Below are 13,140 nucleotides of genomic sequence, written 5' to 3' on the forward strand. Positions count from 1 at the left end.
TTTATGTTTATGACGATGTCTTCTAATTTTCTCTAGCAGCAACATTGCCGGTGATGTAAAACGTCAATTTTAGAAAGTTGTCTATTACTATAGCATGATCACCATTATTTGACACTTGTAACTCTACAAATTCCCTTTGATTCCACCTCTACAATAGATCAAAATTTGTATGTCGAACTATGTTTTCAACCTGCAAATTGCAATGGGTTCATAACCCGTAGGTGACGTTAATTAATTTTATTTATTTATATGACATAAAAATTGTACATTTGTATAGTGTTAAGTATAATATCTGTGTTTATTTTTATCAATTTTTATGAATATTGTTCATGAATAAGAAATAATGTCCTTCGAGTACTTGCCCGTGGCTGAAGATGAAAATGAAGAACCCATAGAATTACCAATCGAAGATGATGGTACGTTGATGTTAACTACCGTATCGGCGCAGTTTCCAGGCTGTTGTGGCCTAAAATATCGTCACCCTGAAACAAAAAACATCAGGGGTATCAGATTAAGAGATGGCAGATTGTACCCACCCCCAGAAGGTTGGGGTAATCATTTATACATATGTAGCTTTCCTAAAGAATCTAAACGCAAACCGGGTGAAAACTCCGAATCAGCTGCGGCAAAAAATAAGCGTAATGATAACTTATGCTCAGATTTGATAGTGTTGGGATTGCCTTGGAAAGCCACAGAGCAAACTGTACGAGAGTATTTCGAGAAATTTGGAGAAGTTTTAATGGCGCAATTAAAGAGAGATCCCAAAACTGGTATGTCTAAAGGTTTTGCCTTCATTAGGTTTGCTTCTTATACCTCTCAGATGAGAGTGCTGGCACAGAGGCACATGATTGATGGGAGATGGTGTGATGTTCGGATACCCAACTCAAAAGAAGGTTCAGTTGCATCTATGCCCTGTAAAGTGTTTGTTGGTCGCTGTACAGAAGAATTAACAGCCAATGATTTGAGAGAATATTTCTCACAGTTTGGGGAAGTGACAGATGTGTTTATCCCCAAACCATTTAGAGCTTTTAGCTTTATTACATTTTTGGATCCTGAGGTTGCACAAAGCCTCTGTGGTCAGGATCACATAATTAAAGGTGTGTCAGTGAATGTTTCTAATGCCTCTCCAAAACAAAACAAAAGTGGTTCCAATCTACGTAATATGCCTGGTAGAAATTATGATGATGGCCACCCACACAATGCTTCAAACAATAACTCATGGAGCAGCCGCAACATGGACATGGTTAACATGCAAGCTTTGAGCTTATCAGGACAACATGGTCAAACTGCTGTTGCTGGAGGGGGAGGCCAAGCCCAAGGTGGCAGCATGCCTCTGGGAATGGGAGGACTTCCAGTAAACCAGGCTCTAGTGGCAGCTGCACTAAATCAAGCTGCTGGTTGGGGCCTTATTAACAACATACCGTCCGGTGGGTCCGAGCAAGGCGCCTTTGCTGGACCAGCTTCATCTGCACCACCAGCTCCACCCAACTTTCTCTCCTGGATGCAACAAGGTAATTCTGCTCAGGGACCTTCTAGTCAGTGGGGACAGCGTCACCAGTCCCAAGGCCACTCTGTTTGATCTATCATCTGGTTGAAAGCTCACAATAATTTCTGTGATTGTAGCAACAATTAGATAATTATTATCATGTGTATCTACATAATAAAAAATCATTGTTCTTATGGTAAAGAGAGTGGTTTACATAAATAGTTTGCTACTGATGTTATTTATTTATTGTGGAGTTGCTTGTGTTATGTTGATTTTATTCAAACTTATATAATTATATTACAAATGGATTAGATTACGGTATCATGGATCATACAAACATTGCACACTAGATGAATTATTATATTTTAGTTACATACTTATATATAATATTAAATAAATATTGGTCTTGTTGCGCTTCTTCCTAATAATTTGTCAATTGAAATCATGAACTTTCAGCAATTTAGCATGAAAAAGGTATCATGTATTTGTTTTGGCCCAAAAAGTGCAAAACATATTTCAATTGAATATGTATATTACTGTAGAAGCCTGAAGAGTTCATTGTCTGTATACTATATAATTATAATTACTTAACTAAATGTATTCATTATTACACATTGTTATAATTATTTGTGTAGTCAAAAATTAATAGTCATACAAATTCAAGACAATCATAATGGTGCAGCTTACCTAGTTATTATAAATAATTGTAACAACATACAATGTAGCAGCAAGTTATGATTTTTCAGCAGGCTTCTATAGTATAAAAAATATATAAAATCCAGATTATGAAACACATTTGGTTAGTATCAACTATAAAGTTATATGATGTTAATTTTGAATCTGTCGAAAAATTTCAGTACAGATCATGCCAATAATTTTATCAACATATTTTTTGTAAACCTAAAATTATTTATTGTTTTTAGGGGAGCCTAAGATTAATTATTTATGGCCTTACTACAAAAACTTTAACCACTGTTTTACACTTGTCTAAAAAAAATGTGGCTCCAAAATGAACCATATGTCAACGTCATAATTTGTCATTTTTTTAGACAAGTCTTAAACTGACGTTAAAAAGTTTTTGTGGTAAGACGGTTATTGTTTTGCTAAACATTTTGCAATGAGGGATCTTTTTTTTATTTTTTTAATTCTTTTCCTAGCTGATGATGATGGCCCTGACCTAGGTACTTGCATGCAGGAAACTTAACGTCATATCAAAGTCATATAATTTTCAGGTCATATAACGAAACGTTTTTATCATCAATAATTTAAAAAAATGAAAATAAGGAATAAAAGGAGAAAAGAACTCAGTCAAATTACTATCCAAATATTTTGAGAACAATTTGTCCAGAAATCTGAATTTCTTGGGTCTTGGCTCAAAGGGCTTGGTGCAATGTTTTTTATTTCATTTGGCAAAGGCTCACTCTCATTTTTTTAAATTCTGACTATAAAGGTGTTATTAATTACCCTTTTTTTTATCATTTATAAACATAATTGCATGATTTGTGCAATAAACAGCAAAAAATAACACGTTAATGCTAGATAAAATGTCAAAAATCATAAAATTAATGAAAGGAATTCTTATTTTATTTGTTTTTGATATTCATCCAACTTGAATATTTATTTCATTCTGCGAAAATATGTGCACCCCTTGGGTATGGAACCATAAAAATTATTGAATGGCAATTAAATAAGTATAGCATACTATAGAAGAGCAACAACAGTAGCAGTAAACAGTAATATTTCAATTAATACAACAAAATAGTGCAACACTGCACAAATTACTGTTGCAACATCTAATTGTATCTAAATGCTTACACTAACCCTACATGTTCCTTAATCTGGATTAAAAAAAAAAATAATAAAGTTAAAAAGTTCTGTTTCACTGCATTAATAAGTTTTTACTGTAGTTTTCTATGTATATCTATTTCAATAAAGGACCTTGTTGAGAGGGCCTTTGAAAATCAAGTTACCATTTTATCAATACATACCAAGAATTCAAGCTGTCATGGTTAAGATTTTTATTTACATCTGACAAAAGCTTGATTAGAGCATTAAATAAAATCACCTAATAAACATTATGTTTTAAAGAATTATTGAATTGATAATATAAACATCACTGTTAGTATATATTTGCATAGTATATATATTTACCAAAATAAGAGCTATTCTTTTTTTCTAATCTTAATTCACATAAATTTTATCCAATTTTATTAATCTGTCTAGAGGTATATAAATAATGTTGCCAGGAATGTGGTTAAAAATGAATGAGAAATTATATTTTGCGTACTAATTACTATTACTTACATCGCAATTAATTGGACCACCTTACGATTGGATCTTACGCAACTTCAGTGCTAATATGTGTGTAATAGAAATAAGTGTACTGTGCTTTTGTACATTAATAGGTAATGATTATGATTTAACAGCAGACTGTTGAGAGTTCATACATTGTATAGTAAAAAAATAGAAATCTATTGATTGTTACATTGTTTAACAAATAATGTTGATTATTATAAATTTATTGTGTATGTTTCCTCAGGTGGATGTGGGTATGAAAATTGTAGACAGATGTCTATTTTTGACGAAATAAATACATAGTTAGAATATTTTTGTTACTAAGCAATGTGGGATTGTTTACTGAATGGGTATATATAGACTTAGCTGTAGAGCACTGATCCAATAGCTTCTGTAAATAAATTTTAGGAGAAACCGAAAGGATGTTTGTACAAATTGCAAGACTGTATATATACATACATAAACGAGATGATAATAAGACACCATTCTATAACGATTAATCGTGTCTCTACGAAGGATTATAATATACCTACTTTATGATAAGATTCCATTGCCTTCTTAAAATGATTAAATTCCTGGTGAGCCTTCGAATTTGTACTTTTCTAATCAAAACTTAAGGCATATTTGTGAATTATGTCCCATTTCATTTTGTACGCGAATCTTATTTCCTGAGGCCTTTAATTTGGGTAGCGAGCCCCTATATGATACCACTACCCCCCATTTATATATAACTACCTAGACTAGACCTCCAGATTGGATTGACTCTTTAATTTAAATCAATAATATACTTAGTTATAACAAAATTAAATAATTTTGCATACATTTTTTTACACAATGCTAAGAATAGTTGCAATATGGTAACTACACTTAAGTAGGTATATTGTATGTTCTTAGAGACTATAAAAACTTTAAAAGAAAGCTCTACGATAAAAATACCCGTGGCAAATGCCTTATCGTCTCCGTATCTAACCGAAACGGTAAAACAAACGTTCGACTAAGTATTATAATGATATATTTCTCAATAACCAATATGTAAGTAGATATACAACCATCGCAAAATACTGTTCTACTGATGCATTGAATATTTCAATATCTTTTCAAGCCATGATTATGCTTATCCATTCATTGTATAATTAATTACGTACATAATATTCCGAAAATATTGTCGATAGGTAAATATAGGTATTGGTATTGTTTTTCTTGTGTATGTTTTTGCTTGACTTTGTTTATTTTATTAACTTATTTGGTTTGGCCATTTGTTGTTTGGTTTTAATATAAATGCATGTCGATTATCGGTGTAGAATAAGCATTGTTAACGTGTGTTATGTCTAATCTAACAATATCACAATTAATGGGTATTTTTCGGAGACACGACATACTTATTTATCCCATAAAAAGTCAATTTATATATATGTGTGGCATTGTTATATGTAATATAAACACGATTTTAATTATTTTCTTAAATGAAGACAAAGAGGACATATAATTAATGTGTAATTTGTTTTAATAATATTATAAATAGAACATATATATTCAATTCGATAGTTTTAATGCAGCATCTCAGTCTCAGATTTTCACATTTTGCACAATCTGCACCACTGCTTGTTTTTTTCTCTATAAAGTTTTACGTGCAATATAAGGAATAATGTGTCTGCGTACTATTGCAGTCTCAATTGACCAATATTAATCAAAAGAAAAGTAAACCCTACTTACGTTCAGATTTGTGTGCGCATAAATTTACTTAAATCATTGTTTAGGTTAAAACGCAAACAGGTGTATCTTTCATAGGCATACGTAAAGCTCGGTTTTCTAAAGGTCAATTACTTGAACTAATCAGTAAGCTAAACTATATTTTCTATTCAAACTGTTTACATAAAATAAAATGTTAATCAGATTGCTAGCAATCTGGGAATCTAGCAGACGGGTTAAATAGGTACCTGCATAAAAATATTAGACAAACTCTAACAGAATTCTAATATTACAATACCTACCTACTAAATGTAATATACTAGAAATATGAAAACCCTACGAGTACCTACCTATTACGAAATAATGTGTATGGAGAGGAAAATTAAAAAATATAATATCTCTGTATTTCTGTGCCTACTGCAACTAAATTTAAATTCATTTTAACTACATATCTTATTTCAATATAATAATGCCCAAAATTACCTACAATATAAACGTCCGTTATCCTCAAAACAACCGTTGACTTTGTTTGAACGTGAAAATATAATAATTCAAACATTAGAATTGCCTGATTGCTCAATATGACACTCCACTTTCAGACATACAAAGAATTAATAAGTCTGTCTTTTGTTAGCAAAAAAATTTAACATGATTTTTCTTTTCTACTACGCAATGAAGAAAAACTCGTGAACCTCAGTGCAATTTTCGCGACACCGTGATGCGTATAATATGGTAAAACGTGAATATTAAGGCCACGAATTGGTCAACAATAATTCCATAATCGGCACGCGCATCTAAGGCGCCAAGAGGGGATGGAGCGTCTGAGCGGGGCGAGGATTACAATACGCACGCTGGCTTATAACTAAAAGTCGTAAGCGACAAAATGGTTTTGTATTTATTATTTAGAAATGATAATTTAATAAAAATTGATGAGTTTAAAAGTAAAATATGTACCTAGTTAATAAATCGTATCCTTCTACTACCAAAAAAATATTGAAAAAAAAAATCAGGCGTAGATCACGAACAAGTTTCTAATATTTTCCAATAGTTATTTATAATCAATATCTTAGGTTATATAATAATTTGATATTGTATAATATAACGAAACTTACAGAAATATATTTTTCTTGATTTGAGTACCTACATTAGTCAAATTGCTGCAAAAAATCGCGCTCGTTGTTACAGCTTGGCAAAAAAGAGTCTGACGCGGTGACAGTTAGAACTAAAAATCAAAATCAAATAAAATTTGTTAACATCGTTAATACTGGACATTGAAGTGTCCCAGGGACATCGCCTACTTAGGATTGAATATCTCCAAAAATAACAAATATCAAAATCTGTGAGTCGTAGTATTCCGGGTTGCCACAGGTGCGATAGTGCTGACCTCATTTATTCCACACTCTTTTTTGCCAAGCTGTACATTATTCTCGTCTTTTTCTTAATAGGAACTTTGTTATGCATGCATGACTCATGAACATCGATTTTTTTAAATATCGAAATTAAATATTTCGTTTGATGAAATAAAATTTAAGTGTAATTTTTGCGGCCCTCCATTTAATAAATTATAATGACCGCGGGGTCTCTGTCTCTGGATTCATATCTTGTCTTTCTTAAAAGATGGACTTATTACCTTTATACGTGAAAATCCAATGAGTGAGATCAGTGCTGGTATGATTTTCATTAAATTAGATGGCCTGTAAATAATCGTTTAGGCTTACCCTTTATGTAAAGTGAGAACCTACTCCTTTTTGGGAAGTCTTGAAAATTAGAAGCATTCTGTGCAATACTTTTGGGTACTTAAATTTATATTTATTCAATTACGTGTTTTATTTGTTTAAGATGAATTTTAAAACAGTCAGCTCAGTTTTGTATGTCATTAAAAGCATGTCGTAAAAGTTTTCAAGCATTGAAGTAATTTATATAACTGTAAAATTATAAATTGCCTACTACCTATATAAAAATAAAACCAATAATATAAAACAGTTGGGTAAAAAAGGTAAAGAGAAACCTGAAAAATATATTAATATATACATACATAGATAGGTACCTATTTATTAACATGTCAACATATTATAAACCCTGCACTGATTTCGTGAAATAATAATACCTATCTATAAATCGCTAGAATCAACGTAATTTAACAAACAATAGCTTGCAAGATACTAACCTTTAGTACATATTTTGAGGTGCCTCGCGTCATGGCTCTTAAAAGGCTCATGGGCGAGATTTAAGATATAAGTCCTGTATGCGAATTGATTGCAACTACATTTCTTGTAGAGTAATTGTCTATTTATTATGAATGTTTTGGTGTGCAAGACATTATGAGTAATCTAATGACTAATATATAGTATCGTTGTGTGACGACGTCGTTTGCGTGGTTTCTTTGGCGTCCTATGTGATTTACAAGGTTTAACCTGCCCTTAATATGATTGATGTGCACTAAGTAAGCATAACTTAAACTTTATCAAAGAATTCATCTTTATTGCTATATTATAAATATACATGATGAAGACAAAAACATGATTTTCTTAAGTAATAAATATGAGTTAATAAATGAAAAATATTTATTATATTTATCCTACTTTTTGCAATCATGAACTATGATTCTACAAATATTCTTAGAATAATGGCCCTTTTCTTAACACTATTTAACAACAACTGTCGGTATATGTACGAACATGCTATAGCGATGTTGCCAAAAAATGTCTTTTGGGTTAGTAATAACTATTGGACATTTTTTATTTGTTTTTAGTACTTATGAGCTTTTATTTGCTACGATTGTTAGTAAGAACTTTTGTAAGTTTTAATTTAACCATTTCCACAGAGTTAGGACTGAAATTAGGCATCCATATTCAGTTCCGATGACAACTTTATATAGAAGTAGCCAGTAGGTTTTATTACCTATCCTAATACTGCAGTCACGAGTGTCTTCTCATTCAGAGACGTCCTCGACGAATAAGACCATAGATATGATCCTTTTCAGAGCTATTCAGTCCTAGTGTTAAAAAACTAATCTAGAGCATAAAAAGCTTGTTTTAAAAATATACAGGTAATTTCTTACTACTTTGTATCAGTCAACATCCTTCAGAGAGATATCTAACATTAAACTTTATTCAACCTTAACGCTAAATAAAGCAGACAGCGCTGTAACCAATAACTAGAGCATTACGGACTATTGGACCCAATCAAATGCGAAGTTTTAGATCAGTCTGAGTTTGGTGGATTGACCGGATTGCTTTGCTTTTCTAAAAAAAATGCGTTGTCCGACTAAGTTGTAAATAGGTGTGGAGTATTAATAGACCAACCACTAGGGCCAAAGTTCAAATATGTAGGTATACCGTTCTTGTAAAAAACAGCTATGTGGGCTACAAAATGTTATTTTTGTAATAGCTTCAGCTATAATATTTACCGGGCTGATCATTTATAATGTAAATCTAGAACAGTTAAGAAAATTTGTTATCAGACACAACTGAAGCACATGTAATTTACTTATGAAGATGCACATCCTTGTTATTTGCTGCTCCGTGATATTAAAATTCTATTAATGCTAGACAGATTTGATGTTATTATGTATAAGCTGTACATTATAATTTGAGTGTGAAAAACCTATTGACATGAAATAAAAATTTATTTAGCGTTGCAATTTTGTTTTATTACTGTTACCTACCTATAAAAGTGGGGTCGTCTGGGTTCCGTACCACTACCTAATAAGCCAGAAAGTTTGACAACTAGTCTTGTCAAGGAGTACCGGGTACCTAATTGGGCTGAGGAGGTCCAGATGAATGCTCAGCTACGGAACCCTATGCTGAGCGTGGCTCGACACGCTCTTAGCTTATTATAAGCGATTTTTACTAAGTAATTCGTGACATGGATCTATAATTCCTCAAATCGTTTCGTAGCAGACATTGCATCCATTTCTGGTATATCTTAGCATGCAACGAGAGGCAAAGACACCTATACGTGAAGTTCCATATTATTATGACTAGGCAAATATAGCGCTCCCGAGACATTTTTAATAGCGCAATGTTACACGCAAAATTCACGTTTAGGATTAATTTGAAGATTGAGCTTGACAACTAGTCTTGTCAAGGAGTACCGGGTACCTAATTGGGCTGAGGAGGTCCAGATGAATGCTCAGCTACGGAACCCTATGCTGAGCGTGGCTCGACACGCTCTTAGCTTATTATAAGCGATTTTTACTAAGTAATTCGTGACATGGATCTATAATTCCTCAAATCGTTTCGTAGCAGACATTGCATCCATTTCTGGTATATCTTAGCATGCAACGAGAGGCAAAGACACCTATACGTGAAGTTCCATATTATTATGACTAGGCAAATATAGCGCTCCCGAGACATTTTTAATAGCGCAATGTTACACGCAAAATTCACGTTTAGGATTAATTTGAAGATTGAGCTACGATTTTTAGTGAACAAAATTTTGATTTTAGGTAGGTAGGTAGGTACCTTCAATATTATTATCGTAATATTCCGCAATTATATTGACTATCTAGGTACCTAGAGCCAAATATAAACAGTACCTATTGATGTGACTTTTTACTTAATAGCTCAGTTAAGAGTTAGAAATCAATTTAAATGCAATTATAACGATCACTTTAATCGATTGAATCATTATATTAAGCCGTAGTTTATTTGTTTCATATGAATTTGTGACAAAAGACCTAACAAGATGGTTTATCTGAAGCTGAAGAATTTTTGCGTGGTCGGGTGGGTTTTTCTTTACTTAAGTGCCAGTTAAATGGAGAGAAATTAACCGTTGCATACTCTACATAAACAATATAATGTCCCGTCTACATTATTGGTATACAATACCTATAGCCCTAGATAACTCTCTGGAACAGGATTAGCGGTCTACCCTGAATCGAGCAAGGCCATTTCAGCGTTACTGGAATCAGGCACAAACAACCAATCCAAGCTGATAGAAAAATAGCTCATAGACGATATCGCCTGGACTAGAATCTGGAATAATGTAAAACGGGCATATAGACTGTCTTCATTATGTCAGAACTGAAGTTTTAGACTAATGACAGATTGAACGATATTACTCTAAACTTTGGATTGACATCAAAATTATATGTTATAATTCTAAATTTTCAGTTTTACAGTACAAATAATTTCTGACCTTGTATCTTACCATGGACCCTCAGCGGAAAACAGTAGCTGGTCCCATGGCGCCTACTAGTATGAAGACAGCTCGAAAGAGTTTCGCAATCACAAATACATATATCAGGAGTAATAAGAAGGAAATAGTCAGTGTACATACCAGCACACCTGCTGTAGAAAGTCGGGCTTTCCATCTAGAACAGAATCAGATTTATCAAGGAGACGTAAATATTCTTTCTATTATGTAAGAGTAAATTTATATTAGTTATGCAGTGATCGTTTACTTTAGAGATCAGTCAGATCATCAGATGCTGCTTAGTAAAGAAGACAAACTACGTGAGATAAGACAGTAGAGATTAGGGCCTTGAGATTGTTGTTAACCGACTTTCCAAAATGCATCTATACAAGGATATTCTCATTTCATTGCTATCGGTATCCGCGCCGCACCATTTCCTTATTCTAAGATCCCTAAACCGATTAAAAAAGATTGTCTCGTGGAAACATTTCAGTACCTAATTGTAATTGCTGATGCCTTTCGCCAACCCCCACCTACCCGACCCCTCCATCGCTACACAGGCCTGGTGGTGTCCTGCGGGGGCATTATTATTATCTATAATTATTTCAGTGATACGAATAAGGATATAATGTGCTGTAAATACACGGAAGATGTCAACGAGATAGCCGCTGGTTTCACTGACGGATCAATGAGAGTGTTTAGTTGCAATACGGGTAATTGTATCCACACCCTGGTCGATGAAGAATGTCGAGCGTACCCCGGACCTGTTACTGCTATCAAACACCGGCCAGTCAGCAAAGCGAATCCTATTACGAATATGCTGTTATCGTCTTGTTAGTATGCACTTTTCCCGATAACTTACGTATTATGAATTTAAAAGGCCACTTTTTGGCTGGAATTGGATTCCTTGGCCGAGGCTGATACTGTTACGTGTGCGCTGCCCATATTAAATCTCCAATGACGTGTCTGTAGCGTGGCGTGTCGCTGACCACTGGGACATGGTGCAAGAATATTCTTAATGATTTACGCATTATTCGCAAGAGGCGCGTTATAGTAGCTCCTCCCATACCACCCAACATTAATCAAAAACTAATAGCATATTAATACCTACTAATGCAAATATCCTTAGATGTAAACGGGTGTATCAAATGCTGGAAATATAAATATGACCAGTGTTTGTACACGATTCGTGAGAAACGGCAAACCTTGGGATTAAATTATCATCCACGTTACAGTAAATTTGTTACTTACGGTGATGATGCTAAGCTGAACATGTACGACGAAGAGGCGCAAACTCAGGAACGAGCTTTTTATTCCAGGTGAGTTCAACAATATTATCTTTTATTTCAATTAAAAAGAAATTGATACTTATCTCAGCCATCGCCTAAAGTAACTTAATAAGCCATAGTTTAAAGTATTAATATTTTTTGTTTAGATCTCTTGTTAAATGACTATGCCTAGTGATTGTAGACATTCAATTCTTGTCAAAGTATATTACTTCACAGTAATCAGAAAAATAAATTGGACGGTCACACGTCAAGAATATTTGCGTGTGCCTTCAATCCGAGATCACAACATGAGATGATATCGGGTGGATGGGACAATACAGTAATGTGCTGGGACGACCGCCAGCCATACGCAACACGTTATTTTGTCGGTGTGCATATGTGCGGCGAAGGACTTGACTTTGATAAGCCCGGACGACAGGTAAGGATAGATTATTTTATCCTAATTAGAAAGAAAAAGGTAGGATAGGTATCTGGCCAACGACTCGCAACATGTTCCAAGCCCATGAGTTATGCATACCAAGCATACTATATTGACACCAATGTGTTTCGGTTTTTCTCAGATACTAACATGTTCTTGGCAAGAGAAAGATAGCATCCAGTTATGGGATTATGGATCATGCAAATTAATCGAAACTATCGTCCCGGACAGCTTTCAGTCAAAACTGTATTGCGGGAAAATGGTGCCGCATACTAACTTGATTGTATGTGGTGGATCAGACTCAAATATTTTAAGAGTCGTAGATACAAACATGAAAGTAGTAAGTTAAACTTATATTCAGTAAGTTCACCTATTTCCGGTTAGCTTAAATTAAATTGGTAGAAAAGACATCCATGGTCCGATATTGTTTTGCATATCCATAAAATTATCAAATTATAACGTTTTAAATTGTTTTTTCAGACAGAATGTAGTATACGTAATAATCAAGGCGGCATATATGCATTCGATTTTGGCACTATAAGACGGAAACCAAAAAAAGCAACAGACTCTTACAAAAAGATTTCTGAAATACCGAATGTGCCAAGAGTTTCATTTGTAACCGGAAAAAGACTTCAAACAGTAGACTTCGGTTGATTGGCTAGTGTCAGATATGCTAGCACCCAAAGTTTTCAAGATAACCTAGAAAAGAAAGAAAAGAGTCAAACAGTCATTATATAGTGTAATTTTTTTCGACATAAGCTTTGGTGATCAAGAATAATATAATCATTTTTGAGCATAAATATATGTAAAATAGTAAATGTCTG

At 33.5% G+C, this 13,140-nt stretch overlaps 2 protein-coding genes across 3 annotated transcripts; both read left to right on the forward strand.

Annotated features, from left to right (window-relative positions):
- Positions 1-87: 87 nt before the first annotated feature.
- LOC124631329 (TAR DNA-binding protein 43-like) lies at positions 88-5,318 on the forward strand. The gene has a single exon (XM_047165674.1). The coding sequence runs from the start codon at positions 344-346 to the stop codon at positions 1,577-1,579; it is 1,236 nt and encodes a 411-aa protein (XP_047021630.1). The 5' UTR covers positions 88-343; the 3' UTR covers positions 1,580-5,318.
- A 5,237-nt stretch (positions 5,319-10,555) lies between these two features.
- On the forward strand, positions 10,556-13,138 carry LOC124631097 (WD repeat-containing protein tag-125-like). Of its 2 annotated transcripts, none has more exons than XM_047165268.1 (6): positions 10,556-10,837; positions 11,219-11,442; positions 11,739-11,928; positions 12,115-12,316; positions 12,459-12,656; positions 12,797-13,138. In XM_047165268.1, exons 1-6 carry the CDS (start codon positions 10,626-10,628, stop codon positions 12,968-12,970), a joined length of 1,200 nt encoding a protein of 399 aa, XP_047021224.1. In that variant the 5' UTR covers positions 10,556-10,625; the 3' UTR covers positions 12,971-13,138. The 2 variants fall into 2 exon arrangements, with proteins under 2 accessions (XP_047021224.1, XP_047021225.1); XM_047165269.1 differs by having other exon boundaries at positions 10,732-10,817.
- The last annotated feature ends 2 nt before the right edge of the window (positions 13,139-13,140 follow it).

Source organism: Helicoverpa zea, chromosome 6 (genome assembly GCF_022581195.2).
Source record: "Helicoverpa zea isolate HzStark_Cry1AcR chromosome 6, ilHelZeax1.1, whole genome shotgun sequence".
In the NCBI taxonomy this organism is placed as follows: Eukaryota; Metazoa; Arthropoda; class Insecta; order Lepidoptera; family Noctuidae; genus Helicoverpa; species Helicoverpa zea.

What these genes read in the sequence shown, in the direction of transcription:
- LOC124631097 (XM_047165268.1), top strand. Translation starts at nt 10,626, where the DNA reads ATGGACCCTCAGCGGAAAACAGTAGCTGGTCCCATGGCGCCTACTAGT. An exon ending in TTGATAAGCCCGGACGACAG is followed by an intron (nt 12,317 to 12,458) that starts GTAAGGATAGAT and finishes GGTTTTTCTCAG; the next exon opens with ATACTAACATGTTCTTGGCA. An exon ending in TAGATACAAACATGAAAGTA is followed by an intron (nt 12,657 to 12,796) that starts GTAAGTTAAACT and finishes TTGTTTTTTCAG; the next exon opens with ACAGAATGTAGTATACGTAA.
- LOC124631329 (XM_047165674.1), top strand. Translation starts at nt 344, where the DNA reads ATGTCCTTCGAGTACTTGCCCGTGGCTGAAGATGAAAATGAAGAACCC.